This window comes from Manis javanica, chromosome 5 (assembly GCF_040802235.1).
Source record: "Manis javanica isolate MJ-LG chromosome 5, MJ_LKY, whole genome shotgun sequence".
Lineage (NCBI taxonomy): Eukaryota > Metazoa > Chordata > Mammalia > Pholidota > Manidae > Manis > Manis javanica.
Window position 1 is genome coordinate 143171379 of NC_133160.1, and position 13620 is coordinate 143184998.

At 38.3% G+C, this 13620-nt stretch overlaps 1 protein-coding gene across 10 annotated transcripts in view; it reads right to left on the minus strand.

Moving 5' to 3' along the window:
- TBC1D1 (TBC1 domain family member 1) overlaps positions 1-13620 on the minus strand; it is a 213526-nt gene that overhangs the window by 109843 nt on the left and 90063 nt on the right. For 7 of the 10 annotated variants that reach the window (XM_037002624.2, XM_037002629.2, XM_037002623.2 and 4 more), the window contains 2 exons: positions 2722-3237; positions 709-798 (listed from right to left, as the gene is read on the minus strand). In XM_037002624.2, the coding sequence (XP_036858519.2) occupies positions 709-798; positions 2722-3237 (606 nt within the window). The remainder of the gene's footprint in view (positions 1-708; positions 799-2721; positions 3238-13620) is intronic. The other 3 variants (XM_037002631.2, XM_037002632.2, XM_037002625.2) reach the window with 2 other exon arrangements.

The window sequence follows — 13620 nt, forward strand, 5'->3', positions numbered from 1 at the left end:
TTCTTTACTTTCACATTTTGGAAAAAAATTCCCTTTTGAATCCTTATGTAGATCATGTTATAAATCAACAGACAATGAGATTTTCAATGTATCTTATTATGAGAAAATGGAAATGTGGAAATGAGAAGTCAGAGCTTAAAATAATTGCCAAACAATAAGTGATCTCATATCTGGTAGGAAGAATCTGAGTAAAATTGGCATAGCTCATTATAATTGATTATCCAAAATCTCTCTAGGAAACACACCCAGGAGATGATCAAGAAATAACTCACACTGTATTCTGAGTAAAACATACTAGGAGAATCACTGTTTTAAGGAAGAAGAAATAATGATTATTGGTACCAAAAAAAAAGTTATGAATTTCAGTAAATGGAAGTAGGTTCCTATTTAGAAATACATGTGTGTATGTAAGAATGTATATATAAAACATGCACACAGAAACACACATATACACTGCAGAACAATACCAATAACTGAAAACAAAGAAAAGTAGATACATTTTCTCTAGTATGTGATTTGCTAACACGAACACTCTTAATTTCAAAATTATATTTTGTCTTAACATACAAAAGCAAAGGAAAAATAGATCACAAATCAAGTAATTAGAAAGCATACATTTTTTTGAACCTGTAGCATTTGTTTTAATGACAGTAAAAGAATCATTAAAAAATTAACTGCAATTTTGAGCTAATAACCCATCTTCATTACCTGAGAGCAAAAGGATATCTCCTTAAAATTTTTTTCCAATGCTATTTTTTTGGTGTCAGGACTGATGAGGTAAACTTCAGATTGGCCAATCTTAAAAGACAAACAAAAAAGAAACTAGCTTTTCATGAAAATCGAATTCAAATTTATTCTACAAATTTTCTCACTTCATGACCTATGAAAGTAAAGAATAAAAGGGGCAAGCTCCCGTGGTTATAATTTATCCTACGGATTTCAGACAGCACAGGTCAGCTGTTCGTTCATCCACCACATAAGATAGCAGTCTTCTTTGAGATGAAAGGGCCAGATATTCGAAAGTTAGCAACAAAACCTCAGATCCCACATCCCTCTTTTGTAAGAAGTGAGGTTTCTACATAACAGAATCTCCCAGAGAACAGAAGCTTCTCTTTTAAAACTTCTGAAACACTTTTTTTTTTTTTACAGAAGTCTTTTTAAATTACTGTTGAAATAACCTACCCTGTGTTGAGTACATAGTAAATTCTAGGCAACTCAGGTATTTACTTGACTTTTTGAAGCTAGATTATTAGCATAAACTAACACTGTCTTACTGACCCAGCTCAGCATAATAAACCTTCATTATAACAGCAGAGGACTGTGTTGTAAAAGCCACACTGTTAAATGTGCCACATCCCAGCCTTCTCACCTGCTCCTCCCTAAACCCAGGACACCCTTCTAGTTGGCCACAGGGGAAAGCTATGTTCAATGAAACTCACTTCCTCAAAGAAGTCTTCCCTGACAGCCTAGATTCTCTCACAGCATCCTCTACGTCTCCTTTGCAGCATTCATCACAATTGTAATGAGGTAATTACTCACACTACCATCAGTTGTCACTCTCTCTTACTGGAATCTAAACCCAGGTGGGCAAGTGCTCATGCCTGCCCTGCTCACTGCTGTATCTCTACTGCACGGGAAGGGACCTGTACACAGCAGTCACACAGTAAGTACTTGAAAATACATGTACTGAGTAGCTTTCACAATGACACCAAGAGTTGGTTTTCTTTTTTTATGTAGAGCACAGCATAAAGCACAAGTTTGACTGCCCACATAGCACACTCTTCTCACTAGCTCAACAATGAAAAGGAATAAATCAGCCCTTTTTACCCTCTGACACAGTCTTGAGCTTAAACCTGCCTACAGCTAAATGGCGTTAACCTAAGTAGCCAGCTTCCTTGCCCCTCTGCCATCTCCCTGCCCTGAATGCAGCACAGAAGTAAGGCACTAAAGGTAATTTTGCTTTCTCTGGAGAGTCATCCTCAGCCAAAGGAGAGACAGAGAAGGGGCCGAGGAACAATCAGGTTCCCTCCATCAAAGGCCAGCTCCCTGCTGGGGCAACTCTGCCCCAGGGGCCCCCCACAGAGGGCAGGCCCACCCATGAGAGCCCAGATCAGCAGGGAACCCAGGAGCCCCACTACCAGGGACAGCTGCCCTGTCCACTCCTTTTCTGGCATTTGGCTATTGGTTTACCAAACTTTCTCCAGAAAAAAACTGAGTTGGCTAAACTAATATTTCAATTTGGGTATAAATTTCAAATATCACGTGACCCCCAAAATCAATTATCCTGATTAACAAAGGGCAAATATTGTATAAATCAATAAAAACAATAAAGAGGGAATATTTTCCAACTAAAAGATTTTGTTGAAATATATTATCTGATATTAATATACATTTTAAAAAATCGCTTTTGGTGTCTCTTTTACATATATTAACTGTTCTTTCCACATTAAACAGGTATCTTTACAACCATGGGGAGAGGGAAGTAAAAATTATATGAGGATATAAGATAGATTCTCTTTAAGTTTCCCTGATGATTTTAAAGGCTTAGGACTTCTAAAGCAAGGATTTTATCCTGAGAAAAGAATTATTCCGCATAAAAATATATGGATTCCATAGAAACCCAAAATCAATTTGCTAAGAATCTTTGCTCAATAAAGCAGATTTTTTCTTGAACACGTGTCTCAAACGGGGGATGAATGAGCACGAGGCTTGATATTTTACCGTGAAGAGCATAGTTCGATTTTCCTCTATATCTGTTGGCTGCACAATATTGTGTCCGCTAATTAGGTGGTTCTCAATGTCATTTTCCTCAAAAGAGTTGAAAAAACTACTTCGAAGGCCTCCATCTTGAAACTCCTTCTTAAAGGCCAAAGAGCGCAGCCCCGGCTGGGAGAAGGATTTGCGCATAGGTCTCCTGACCTGTTCCCCGTTCCCCATGGGCTGGAGGACAGATCGGAATTTATCTGTGAGGGAAAACCCTCCCACAGGATTTGTGGTTTCTGAATTCTGGGAGACCGGGTCCAATTCAGCTTTCCTGCTGCAACTGATGTGATTAAACTTCTCAATGCACTCATCGATCAGGGCGGGTGGGGCCTTCTTATGAGCCACTGTCACTCGGCCACAGAAGAGCACCTCAAACTTCTTGGCAAACGTGTCATCAAACTCTGACGGACAATGGAGCTCCTCCTGGCGTGCAATCTTTCCAGCCTGTCGGATGGAGCTGATGATCTCAGGCACCTGTGGAGAAAGGCAGGCGTGTTATTTGGAACATGCAGTAATTTGGCTCCCACACTGACACACAGGGCATAAATACCTAGGGAGTTGACACCAGACTCTCCCTGTTGGCTCCACTGCACATTCTGTCAGTGGACCTCTAAAGGAGGACCCCAGGAGAAATCTGAGATTCCCATGAGAATGCCTTCCCTGAGAGGGAAAACTACAGCACTCACAGAGAAGAAAAGGGAACAATACTATTAGGTGTTATGCACCTCTTAGGTGCCAGAAGTTGAGCTACAGGGATTCACATGCCCACAACACCTCACAGGGTTATGTAACTGGCCAGCAGATGCACAGTCCAATGTGGCAAGCCTTGGATTCAAACCCAATTTGTTCCTGCTACAAAAGCCAGAGGTCCTCTCTGGAGAAGCTGTCACCTGAGCAGGAGGTCTGTCTCCAGTGTGGCCCACCAAGCATTACGCAGTTACTCTAGATTTCATGACACTGTATCCTAGAAAGTCTTCCACAGTAAGTGGTTGGGAAGAGAATGACAAAGACTGAAATTATCTTATAAAACATTTCTTCAAATCATAACATCATTATTTTCTTCATTGACAACTGATAGTTTCTTATTCAGTCCTGTATTTCCTAATAGTTGAACAGGACTGACTACAGAGCTATGAGGTTTTAATCAAGGAGTTAGAAACCCACAGCAGTATTATTATCATAGCAACACACGGGGGCTTCTTCCTGAGGAGACCTCAAAGCCTTTGGGTTCTGGAAAGTCATGATCAAGAGAACAAACAGAAGTGTGCTATTGTTGACACCCCTGCTACACCCTCATCATTAGCTGCTGACAAGACCCTAAGGCAGCAGCAGGCATAAATATGAGTCTACAGTCCCAGGGAATAAGAATTTGCAACCATTTGCAGGATGCACAGCCATAATACTAAAACACAGCAGGCATGAATTCAGTCTTCATAAGGAAGGGCCTAGTTTTTGTTTTGACCTTACACCCAAAGCAGTTTCTTTTCCCTTTTTCCTATGTAAGAAAATTCATTTATGGCCCAAAGAAAGAAGAAGAAAAAAAAAATCAATTCAGGTCAAAGATCAATAATGTACAGTAAAGGGAGGTAGCTTCAGCAGATTTTTAAAAGTGTGTAAGTATGCTTATGTTCTGTGTTCATGACATAATCCCCAAAGACTCAACAACTCACAAGTTTCTTTTCTTTGTAACTTCATATCAAGCACATCTTAAAGACAATTTGTCATAAAGATTATGATACAGGCTTTCAAAGTATTTTATTGTACAAAGAATCAAAATATATTTAGGGATATTTTGTATTTAGAAATTTGACTACTGAATCCTAAGAACTAAACAATACTAATAAGTTGAAATTTCAACACACTGAGTATTGCTTGTGCTGTAGCTCAGTCCTCCAATGCCAAATAATCATACGTCATATGGAGTCCTAAAAATTATTAATCAGTATAAAAGAAGACAGGGAAGAGAGAAGAAAGAGGTGGCTAGTCTCGGTTTCTGTCACACCTTTGCCAATGAGCCACCATAGGACCTTGGTGAAAACCTGCTCTTCGGGGTGGGGGGAGTACTTATAAGATTTCTCAGGTCAAAGTTATTTCTGTGAGATAAAGAACAAACCCTGCCCTGGCATCAGGCCAGTAACAGGGAAGCCCTGCCCACAGCAGCTACAAACCCAAAGCACAGAGGCTTACACCGGTGTGTTTGGCCCACTGGTTCTGGCAGTGCAGAAGGCATAGCAGCTGGGAAGCAGGAAACAGCTCTTTCCTCCCATCAGGCATCAGCACCGGTCCCCTGAGACCCCCGACATTGTCCAGGGGCTGAGCAGCTCCAGAGAGTAGAGCTTCTGGGCCCTAGACCACACCACATACAAACATGAAACATCAAAGGAATCTGGTTCAAAGTAACATCTCATAAACACCAGAAAAAGGGTTGAGGGAGACTGAACTAATCAATCTTCCTGAAAGAGATTTCAAAATAAAAGTCATAAACATGCTCCTGGAGGTACAGAAAAATATTCAAAAACTCAGGAGCCAATTTAGGAAGGAGATACAATCATTGAGGAACACAATGGAGTGTTTTAAAAGCAGATTAGATATGGTGGAGGAGACGATAAATGAAATAGAAATTAGAGAAGAGGAATACAAAGAAGCTGAGACACAGAGAGAAAAAATGATCCCTAGGAATGAAAGAATACTGAGACAACTGTGTGACCAATCCAAACAGAACAATATTTGCATTATAGGGGTATCAGAAGAAAAAGGGATAGAAAGTGTCTTTGAGAAAGTAATTGCTGAGAACTTCCCCAATTTGGGGAAGGAGATAGTCTCTCGGGATAGACAAAGAAGTACACAGATCTCCCAACACAAGTGACCTAAGGAAGACAACACCAAGACATATAATAACTAAAATGGCAAATATCAAGGATAAGGACAGACTATTCAAAGCAGCCAGAGAGAGAAAAAAGATCACATACAAAGGAAAACCCATTAGGCTATCATCAGACTTGTCTGCAGAAAGGGAGTGGCATGATATATTTAATGCAATGACCAAGAATATTCTACCTGGCAAGATTATCATTTAAATTTGAAGGAGGGATTAAACAATTTCCAGATAAGCAAAAGCTGAGAGAATTCACCTCTCACAAACCATCTCTACAGTGTATTTTGGAGGGACTGCTATAGAAGTGTTCCTAAGGTTAATAGCTGTCAGCAGAGGTAATAAAATCACAGTAAAGAAAGTAGAACGGTTAAATACTAAGGAAATGCAAAATTAAATCAACTACCCCAAAAGTTAGTCAAGGGATAGACAAAGAATACAAAATATGATACCCAATACAAAAAGAATGGAGGAAGAAGAAAAAGGAGGAGGAAAAAAAAAGGAAACTTTAGATTGTGTTTGTAACAGCATAGTAAGTGAGGTAAATTAGGCTCTAAGATAGTAAAGACATTATCCTTGAACCTTTGGTAACCACGAATCTTAAGCCTGCAATGGAAATAAGTACATACCTATTGATAATCACCCTAAATGTAAATGGTCTGAATGCACCAATCAAAAGACACAGAGTTACTGAATGGATAAAAAACCAAGACCCGTCTATATGCTGCCTACAAAAGACCCACTTCAAACCCAAAGACATACACAGACTGAAAGTGAAGGGATGGAAAAAGATATTTCATGCAACTAATAGGGAGAAAAAAGCAGGTGTTGCAGTACTTGTATCAGAAAAAATTGACTTCAAAGCAAAGAAAGTAACAAGAGACAAAGAAGGACAATCCAACAAGGGGATATAACCATTATAAATAGCTATTCACCCACCACAGGAGCACCTACATATGTGAAACAAACACTAACAGAATTAAAAGGGAGAAAAGAATCTAATGCATTCATTTAAGGAGATTTCAACACTCCACTCACTCCAAAGGACAGATTAACCAGACAGAAAATAAGTGAGGAGATAGAGGCACTGAACAGCACATTAAAACAGATGGAACTAATAGACATCTATAGAACTCTCCACCCAAAAGCAGCAGGATACATATTCTTCTCAAGTGCCCATGGAACATTTTCAAGGATAGATCATTTACTAGGCCAAAAAAGAGCCTCAGTAAATTCAAATAGACTGAAATTGTACCAACCAAATTCTGTGACCACAAGGGTATAAAACTAGAAATAAACTATGCAAACAAAAGGAAAAAGCCCACAAACACATGAAGGCTTAAGAACACGCTCCAAAATAATCAATGGATCAATGACAAAATAAAAACAGAGATCAAGCAATGTATGGAGAGAAATGACAACAATAATTCAACACCGCAAAACATGTGGGACACAGTGAAGGCCATGCTAAGATGGAAGTATACTGCATTACAGACCTACCTCAGGAAAGAAAAACAATCCCACATGAACAATCTAAACTCACAATTAATGAAACTAGAAAAAGAAGAACAAATAAGGCTCAAAGTCAGTAGAAAGAGGGATATAATAAAGATTAAAGCAGAAATAAATAAAGTCAAGAAGAATAAAACAATAGAAAGAATCAATGAAAGGGAGCTGGTTCTTTGAAAAAATAAACAAAATAGATAAAACCTAGCCAGACTTATCAAGAAAAAAAGAGAGTCAACACACATAAACAATCAAAAATGAGAAAGGTAAAATCACTACGGACACCACAGAAATACAAAGAATTATGAGAGAATGCTATGAAAAATTATATGTTAACAAACTGGATAACCTAGAAGAAATGGACAACTTTCTAGAAAAATATAACTTTCCAAGGCTGACCCAGGAAGAAACAGAAAATCTGAATAGACCAATTACCAGCAAAGAAATTGAATTGCTAATCAAAAATCTACCTAAGAACAAAACGTCTGTACCAGATGGATTCACTGCTGAATTTTATCAAACATTTAGTGAAGACCTAATACCCATTCTCCTTAAACTTTTCCAAAATGTGGAAGAGGAGGGAATACTCCCAAACTCATTCTACAAGGCCAACATCATTCTAATACCAAAACCAGGCAAAGACACCACAAAAAAAGACAATTACAGACCAATATCTCTGAGGAACATAGATGCAAAAATACTCAACAAAATATTAGCAAACTGAATTCAAAAATACATTAAAAAGATCATCCATCATGATCAAGTGGGATTCATCCCAGGGATATAAGGATGGTACAACATTCGAAAATCCATCAACATCATCCACCACATCAACAAGAAGGAGGACAAAAACTACATGATCATCTTCATAGATACTGAAAAAGCATTCGACAAAGTCAACATCCATTCATGATAAAAACTCAACAAAATGGGTACACAGAGCAAGTACCTCAACATAATAAAGGCCATATATGATAAACCCACAGCCAACATTATATTTAACAGCAAGAAGCTGAAAGATTTTCCTTTAACATTGGGAACAAGACAAGGATGCCCACTCTCCCCACTTTTATTCAACATAGTTCTGGAGGTCCTAGCCACGGCAATCAGACAACACAGAGAAATAAAAGGCATCCAGATTGGCAAGAAAAAAGTGAAACTGTCCATGTTTGCAGATGACATGATATTGTACATAAAAAAACCTAAAGAATCCACTCCAAAACTACTAGATCTAATATCTGAATTCAGCAAAGTTGTGGGATACAAAATACACAGAAATCTGTTGCATTCCTATACACAAATGATGAACTAGCAGAAAGAGAAATCAGGAAAACAATTCCATTCACAATAGCATCAAAAAGAATAAAATACCTAGGAATAAACCTAACCAAGGAAGTGAAAGACCTATACCCTGAAAACTACAAGACACTCTTAAGAGAAATTAAAGAGGACACTAATAAATGGAAATTCATCCCATGCATTGGCTAGGAAGAATTAATATTGTAAAATGGCCATTCTGCCTAAAGCAATCTATAGATTCAATGCAATCCATATCAAAACACCTACAGCATTCTTTAATGAACTAGAGCAAATAGTTCTATAATTCATATGGAATGACAAAAGACCCCGAATAGCCAAAGCTATCCTGAGAAGGAAGAATAAGCAGGGGGAATTACACTCCCTGACTTCAAGCTCTACTACAAAGCCACAGTAATCAAGACAATTTTGTACTGGCACAAGAAGAGACCCATAGACCAGTGGAACAGACTAGAGAGCCCTGATATAAACCCAAGCATATATGGTCAATTAATATACAATAAAGGAGCCATGGATATACAATGGGAAAATGACAGCCTCTTCAACAGCTGGTGTTGGCAAAACTGGACAGCTACATGTAAGAGAATGAAACTGGATTATTGTCTAACCCCCATACACAAAAGTAAACTCAAAATGGATCAAAGACCTGAATGTAAGTCATAAAACCATGAAACTCTTAGAAAAAAATATAGGCAAAAATCTCTTGGACATAAACATAAGCAACTTCTTCATGAACATATCTCCCTGGGCAAGGGAATCAAAAGCAAAAATGAACAAGTGGGACTATATCAAGCTGAGAAGCTTCTGTACAGCAAAGGACACCATCAATAGAACAAAAAAGGCATCCTACAGTATGGGAGAATATATTCATAAATGACAGATCCGATAAAGGGTTGACATCCAAAATACATAAAGAGCTCATGTACCTCAATAAACAAAAAGCAAATAATCCAAATAAAAAATGGGCACAGGATGTGAACAGACAGTTCTCCAAAGAAGAAATTCAGATGGCCAACAGACACATGAAAAGACGCTCCACATCGCTAATCATCAGAGAAATGCAAATTAAAACCACAATGAGATATCACTTCACACCAGTAAGGATCGCCACCATCCAAAAGACAAACAACAACAAATGTTGGTGAGGATGTGGAGAAAGGGGAACCCTCCTACACTGCTGGTGGGAGTGTAAATTAATTCAACCATTGTGGAAAGCAGTATGGAGGTTCCTCAAAAAACTCAAAATAGAAATACCATTTGACCCAAGAATTCCACTCCTAGGAATTTACCCTAAGAATACAGCAGCCCAGTTTGAAAAAGACAGATGCACCCCTATGTTTGTCACAGCACTATTTACAATAGCCAAGAAATGTAAGCAACTTAAGTGTCCATCAGTAGATGAATGGATAAAGAAGATGTGGTACATATACACAATGGAATATTATTCAGCCATAAGAAGAAAACAAATCCTACCATTTGCAACAACTTGGATGGAGCTAGAGGGTATTATGCTCAGTGAAATAAGCCAGGCAGAGAAAGACAAGTATCAAATGATTTCACTCATCTGTGGAGTGTAAGAACAAAGCAAAACTGAAGGAACAAAACAGCAGCAGACTCACAGAACCCAAGAATGGACTAACAGTTACCAAAGGGAAAGGGACTGGGGAAGATGGGTGGGAAGGGAGGGATAAGGAGAAAAAAGGAGCATTACCATTAGCACACATAATGTAGTAGGGGAGAACAAGGGGAAGGCTGTAGAACACAGAGAAGACAAGTAGTGATTCTATAGCATCTTTCTACATTGATTGACAGTGACTGTAATGGGGTATGTGGGGGGACTTGATAATAGGGGGAGTCTAGTAACCATAATGTTCTCCAAGTAATTGTACATTAACGATATCAAAATAAAAAATAGGAAGAAGAAGAAAAAAAAATCCTGGCTTTTTTTTCCTGTTATTTAATATTAAAACATTCCAGAGTTGCAAAAATATAGCAGTCCATACTGTGCTTTGCCCCTTGGATGAAATGTTCTCTCCCTGTAAGGAGTTAAAAGCAAGCACATCAAAAAGAAAATTATTCAGCATAAAAAGTTTACAGGAGGAATAGACTTGTGTTTAGTTTTTGTTGGTAATGAGTGCTTCTGTATGCATCGGTCATAAACAAAGTAAAAAAGGGAAGAAAACTAAATTAAATTATTTCATCCATCTTTCATGCCTTGAATTTCATACAAAACACTTAAAATCTTCCTACTGTGTTCACTATTTCAGTTATTTAAAGGGAAGAAAATACCTCTCTGACTCCATCTAGATAAGACCCATGCAAGCATTCACATTATCCAACAGTCTGGCCTGCTGAGACTAGATTCAACATAAAAGATGTGAATACATCTCATTCAATGAATAAGACATGATTCCTCCTGACTTATGAGGCTCATAGTCTAGGAAGTGAAAGACACTCTAGATATGTGATTTCCAATGTAATGTGACAGCTAGAACACAAATGGAAGCAAAGCCACTAAATGCCTGCTAAGAAAGGTTGGTCCTCTGTAGAGGCCAGTCTTCTCTCCTCATGGATGAACTAATGTCCCAACTCCTGCTTTGCAATTACAATTAGCCGAAAGGTCAGAGTAACATATTACATCTTCCCAAAAGAGAGATCAGATGGGCTCATTAGCTGGCTGAGGAAGCATTCCGCATATAAGAAATGCTAATGACTGCTGGCTCCTAACACAGGGCTACACACCCTCATTCATCCTTATCTTTCTATCCTTTGGGACAGGATCTTTCAGGGTATGTCAAATAGTAGTTAGTAGTAGTATTTAGCTTCCCTAGCTCTGAAACCGCAAACCGGATGACCTCTTAGCTTTTAAAACCCATGGAAAAAGTATCTGTAAACACAAAAATCCAACATCATGCTCCAGAATTATCATTTGAAAAGGTTTCTACAACCTTCTTACTAAACCAACACATTTCTACAAACATTTAAAACGAGACTAAAATTCAACATAGAAAGTGATTTAATAGCTGCAAGAGCTAACAGAAAAGGATGGGAGAGGTAAGAAAGGAAAAGGAAAAATAAGAGGAGATATCAGTGTAAGATTATGGAGTTATTTTGTAGGTTTTCTAAAACAATTTTAGTAATCAACACATTTTGATTGGTCAGCATAAATATTGACAGAAATCATAGAACATATTACTGAACCTTCATCCTGGGAACATAAGTGCTCCAAGTCCAACCCTCTTCATTTAATGCACTGATCCACAAACTCAAGGCTACCCCTTAGTATTTTAAAAAACGAATGTCTGGATCCACCCTAGTCCAGATAAAGTAGCCTACCTGGAGGTGGGGCCCCAGTACCTGCAGGCTTCAGAAGCACCCTGCAGTTTTAGCAGGCAGAATCCTGGGCATATCACCTGTCCTTTATCACATCCCCAGGTAAGGAATGTTTCCTCCTTACCTTGTTGCCCACCCCACATCATACCCAAGTAAGTGATTATTAAGGCCCTAAGCAAGCTGTGTGTTTTAGCAGCATTCAAGCAGCCCAACTACACAGATCCAGACCATGCTTACAGCAGAGATTAACAAACGAATGAAGACAAAAAAAAACTACATTACCACAAGGATAACTGCTAAGCTATTTATACCATTTAAGGGCAAATGATCTGCAAATTAATCCACTGCATATCAGAAGTCTCAGCTAATTAAATATGTAAGAGCAAATACCTTATGTGAAATGCTACTTTATAATTTTGACCAAATTTTACTTCTAAATAATCTCTCAAAGATTAAGAAACACAGATATAATGACCTAACAGTTAACCATAGCAATCACCCAATTTTAGTTATGTATGTTATATAATCTTTGAAAAGGGACCCTGGGGTTCCTGCTCTACAAGACAGGGACTAAACACATGTAAATGTGCTAGGAGAAACCGTTAAACTAAACAGCTGGTTCCTACTCCAGGATACATGCCACAATCAATTTTCATAACTGATGCCCTTTTGAAATTTTGTCACTAAGGAAGAGATCATCATTAAATATTTGGTCATACGGGTTGTAGAACATGGGTACCAATATTGTTTTGCTTGTACCTAAAATCATTTAGAACCTAACATATTAAACTTACTAAAACTGATTTTCAAGCTAACATTTTCAAAGCTAAATGGTTGTCTTTTCACACTCAAATCAACAATCCTAGAAACACTAATGGAGAAATGGACTTTCTATAAGACACCAAGCACACAAGGCTTTTTCACCTTTTCTCATTTATGCCTCAAAACAAAAGTCCTTGAGAATCTCAGAGCAGTTAAACCTGAACAGTAGGAACCAGCAATTCCAGCCCAGGACATCCCTAGCACAGATGTGTTCTAGCTCACCAATAGATGCATACAAGGACTGTCACAGCGTCTCTAATGCTCAAAAACAAGAACTGAAAAATATGTGGTATATGCATATAATTGAAAACATGTAGAATGAGAATGAGTTACTCTATATGCAACAATATGAATATTCATGAACATGTTGAGTGAAAACAAGTGTAAGAGTCACATGGTATAATTCCATATTGCAAAATTTCAAAAACAGGTAAAACTAAACTATGACAACAGGAGGCAGAATAGTGGTTATCTTTGGTGGAGAAATGACTTGGTGTGAGGGCTTCTGGACTGTTTCATTTCTTAATCTGAGTGCTGTCTCTAAAAGATTATTCAAAGTGTGAAGTCACTGAATATATGATTTATGTATAATTGTTATACTTCAATGAAAATTTTATGAAAAAATAGTATTTCACAGGTATGATATAATTTGAGAAGGGGGTAAGCCCAAAGTTACCCAGCTAAGAAGCTCAAGAGCCATAACAGCACCTGACTGATGCCAGAATGTATCCTTTTTCCCCCACACCAAAAATTCCCACTCAACTCAAACACTTCCCCATCCTTGTGTGTTTTGCTTTGGTTTGGGTCTTAAATGGACTCCATTCTGCTTTCCCCTAATAATAAATTTTCCTACTCTCATGCCAATGGTTAGGTGGGATGGACAGGGCCAGTCCCAGTTCATGAGAAACCCTGGACTAAGCCAACCATCATATTCTATCACCCCACCCACCACATAACTGGCTCAGAGCTGGTCATGTAACCCAATCCAAATGAAGGTCTGCTAAGCC